This window comes from Cynoglossus semilaevis, chromosome 7 (genome assembly GCF_000523025.1).
Source record: "Cynoglossus semilaevis isolate Cse_v1.0 chromosome 7, Cse_v1.0, whole genome shotgun sequence".
Taxonomy (NCBI): Eukaryota; Metazoa; Chordata; class Actinopteri; order Pleuronectiformes; family Cynoglossidae; genus Cynoglossus; species Cynoglossus semilaevis.
Genome location: NC_024313.1, coordinates 6,144,254 through 6,147,602, shown reverse-complemented (window position 1 = coordinate 6,147,602; position 3,349 = coordinate 6,144,254). Strand labels below are relative to the sequence as shown.

The 3,349-nt window shown below is 38.5% G+C and overlaps 1 protein-coding gene across 1 annotated transcript in view; it reads left to right on the top strand.

Annotated features, from left to right (window-relative positions):
• The first annotated feature begins 1,749 nt into the window (after nucleotides 1-1,749).
• Nucleotides 1,750-3,349, top strand: part of LOC103380939 (rho-associated protein kinase 2-like) — a 29,519-nt gene continuing 27,919 nt past the window's right edge. Inside the window, exon 1 of the mRNA XM_025056895.1 lies at nucleotides 1,750-2,227. Within this exon, the coding sequence (XP_024912663.1) occupies nucleotides 2,132-2,227 (96 nt within the window). The 5' untranslated portion in view covers nucleotides 1,750-2,131. The remainder of the gene's footprint in view (nucleotides 2,228-3,349) is intronic.

Below are 3,349 nucleotides of genomic sequence, written 5' to 3'. Positions count from 1 at the left end.
AACTCCAAATGTGGCTGAAATCCCTCCGCCCCCCAGCCATCATTGCAAACTCAACTTGCCTGTCAGTGTGTGTGTGTGTGTGTGTGTGTGTGTCAATGTGTGTACACATGTGCCTACAGCAGCTACACATCTCCCCCCTCATTCCAGCCGACATCCTCACCAACACAGGTCACAATCGTCCTCGGCTCCTCTGATTCGCTGATGACATCACTACGTTCAAATAGCTACTGTGTCAACAAGTGGTCGGCCGCTCTGACGCCACAGGCCAAAAAAAGATACAGAAAGAGATGGAGGGTGGAGAGACATTACTGAGACTGCCATTATATTGATTTGAATTAATTGCACATTTTAATCATTGCCATTTGTGACGTCATACGGCCTGTGTATGTGTCAACGCAAAGTTTTGACAAAAAAAGTACTTGTGTTTCACTTTTTTTGTTTTTTTTGTTTTTTGTGCTCTTGTCACGGGAAATTCACACCTATATATGTATAATTATGTATAAATATATTTTATCACCTGCCCTTGTCAAACATTTAGCCCTTCACTGTCTGAAGAGACTGTTCACAGATTCTTTGTATTTGAAAACAAGTTGAGTAACCAAGCGCTTTGGTGCAGACCTGTTTGTAAAGTTAAATAAATAAAATTTATTCTAAGAACGAGGCTCTCAGGCTTTTACATTTTGGTTGGTGGGATTTTGAAATTAGCTAAAAGTTTCTGAAATATGAACAATGAGCAAAAAGACAGAGAGACAGACAAGATGTAAGTAAAAGGTTCATTCTTAACTTAAATCATCCAGAAATTGTTACAATTCAAAACAATCCTGGTGCCATATTTGGCCCTCACACCAGACTTTGAACACACTTACTCTGAGAGAAGAGAAAACAACAGTGATTATACTGTATGTCATCAGTTTTTGCAGTTACATAGAGGCACGATTTAATTTGATTTTTGACACATTTTGTCCCTCTGTGTTGTTCCTTTAAAGGCTGCACGTTGTCTGTGTACAAGAGCTAATAATGACGTCCCCGTGAGTCTGACACAATGATGAGGTTCTGATGAGCAGATAGAGTCTGGCTCCACTCACTCACTGCTATTTTTAGAGGCAGTGCATCAGCATTCTTCAAATACCGACCCCCTGCACTGACGGTAAAACTGATGGCTGAGATAAGAGGGCAGGAATCCACGCTGGGGTCAGTGCTGCTGCTGCTGGTGGCTCTTCACTGGGGCAAAACCTACCGGGGCAGATCAGAAAGGGCCAACATTCATAAAGGACATTAAAGTTGCAGGTAAAGGTTGAACGTTATTGGTTTAATCAAGTCACACAAAAACAAATCGAATCTCTCTTCAAAATAAAACACTAGCCCACTTACTTTCGACTTACCCCTCTATTTTATTAATGTTGGCCAAACAAATGTGTTAAAAACCCATGATTATTTTAGATTGGGGATCAATGCTGGCCAAATTTATTTTATTTAAAAGTCGTCACGTAAACGACTGCATAAAATAAAAATTTCAGAAGTCAGTTTCGGGACTTCCCTTTTTTCTCTTCAGGTTTTAACTGTGACTAGCTAATGTTAAACTACACTACAGCCACCTATAAGGTCTACTCCCTTAAGGTGATCGTATTGATCGTCCATAAATGTATTGTATTACGGATTTCTGTCTTCATTTCCCCCATTTCTCAAGTTGAGTGTGTGTGCTTTTATTGTGACAGCGCCAGGCGGATGCAGCCCTTGTGCTTCCCATGTGCAGCTTGACCGCGCTCACTCCTACAGGTTAGACACGTTGTGGTCGGATCAGATTTTATTGTGTACCTGTGGAGCAGACGCACCTGAACGTCCCGAGTTCCCGAGCCTTTAGTTTCTGCTCGGTTTGCACTTTCTCCTCACAGACTAATGAAGACAAAGGAGCAGAAGTGAAGGAGCGGATAAATAATTCACTCGGATGATAAAGTCCTGGTTTCAGCCACTCACAGAGGAGCTGCTGGAACTTACACAGACCGACTCCTCACACCCGAGCCGACGCAGGTGTTAGCTAGCTCTGGGTGTTTTTCTTTTTTTTTTATTCTCTTGTGTGGCTTTTTGTTCATTTTCATGTCATTTGAGCTGGACTGTGTAAAGTGTAAGAACCATGCTGGGAGCAGAGAGCAGAGTGGAGAGCCGGCTCAACAAGCTGGAGTCCCTCATGAGGAGTCCACAGTCTGCCGTCAACCTGGAGACCCTGCTGGTGAGTGTGAACCTTCTAGAAGAATCTCTGTACTATTTAACCTAATGTATTTATTGTTATTGGATTTATTATATTAATGTATCAATATACAATCAATATAATTGTGGGATTTTAAATGTGAGTTAAAAAGTCAAAACATGTCATGGAAATTCCAAATGCTATGATAATTTTTTTTTCACAATGCCTGATTAATTTTTAAAAAAATACTGTACAAAACAAGTTTCAATAGACGTATGAAAAGTTCAAAACATGTTGCATTAAAGTTCAGAAATTCAACTGAAATTTAAATAGTCAGAAAAATATCATTTATAAGTTCAGAAATTCAACTGAAACAAATCGGTCAGTAGATGAAAAAATCTAAATAGTCAGAAAAATATCATTTATAAGAAGTTATTGTTTCGAAATACAGGGAAGTTATGAGAAATTAATAATTGTAATGGTTTTATGTTCCCTCAGTCTTGACTTTGTAATGATGAAGTATTTCACAAGTTCCATCTTTTATTTCCTTATCCTCCCTTTAAGTCCCATAATTCTTACCTAATCCCTTAATTATGATTTATATTTATATTTTCTTGAATAGTTTTTAAAAAAAAAAGTAAAGACAGGTTTAAGCCAGCACTTGGCATCAGTCTCAACAATATTTAAAGTATAAACAAGATGACAGCACGTGTTGTAACGAAGATATGACTGATCTCATCTGAATACAATCTGCTCCAGACTCACCAAACAACACAATCTTTGTGCTAAAATACCACATTTTTACAGAAAGACAATGTTTTTTTTTTACTGCTGTTCCAGGACAGGTTTTTCAGCTTCATTTGGATTCTAACAGTGTGTTTTCACAAATTTATCTCACAATGTGGAGTAAATTATTGGACAATAACTGACTGTAAACTCTGCCTTTGTTCTTGCTTATGTCTGTTTATTATTACTGTTGCTTTTTTAAAAACTCAGGGGTGGAGTTGAGGAAAACTCCACCTAAAAAGTCTGGCTGGAGACATTACAGACAGGAAGTGGAGTTTGTGCTACTAACAACAAAACTGATTAGTTATTAAACAAACTTCCAGTTATGTTAAGACACAAAGAGAACAATGACACGGAGTGTGTTTGCACTGACACTGT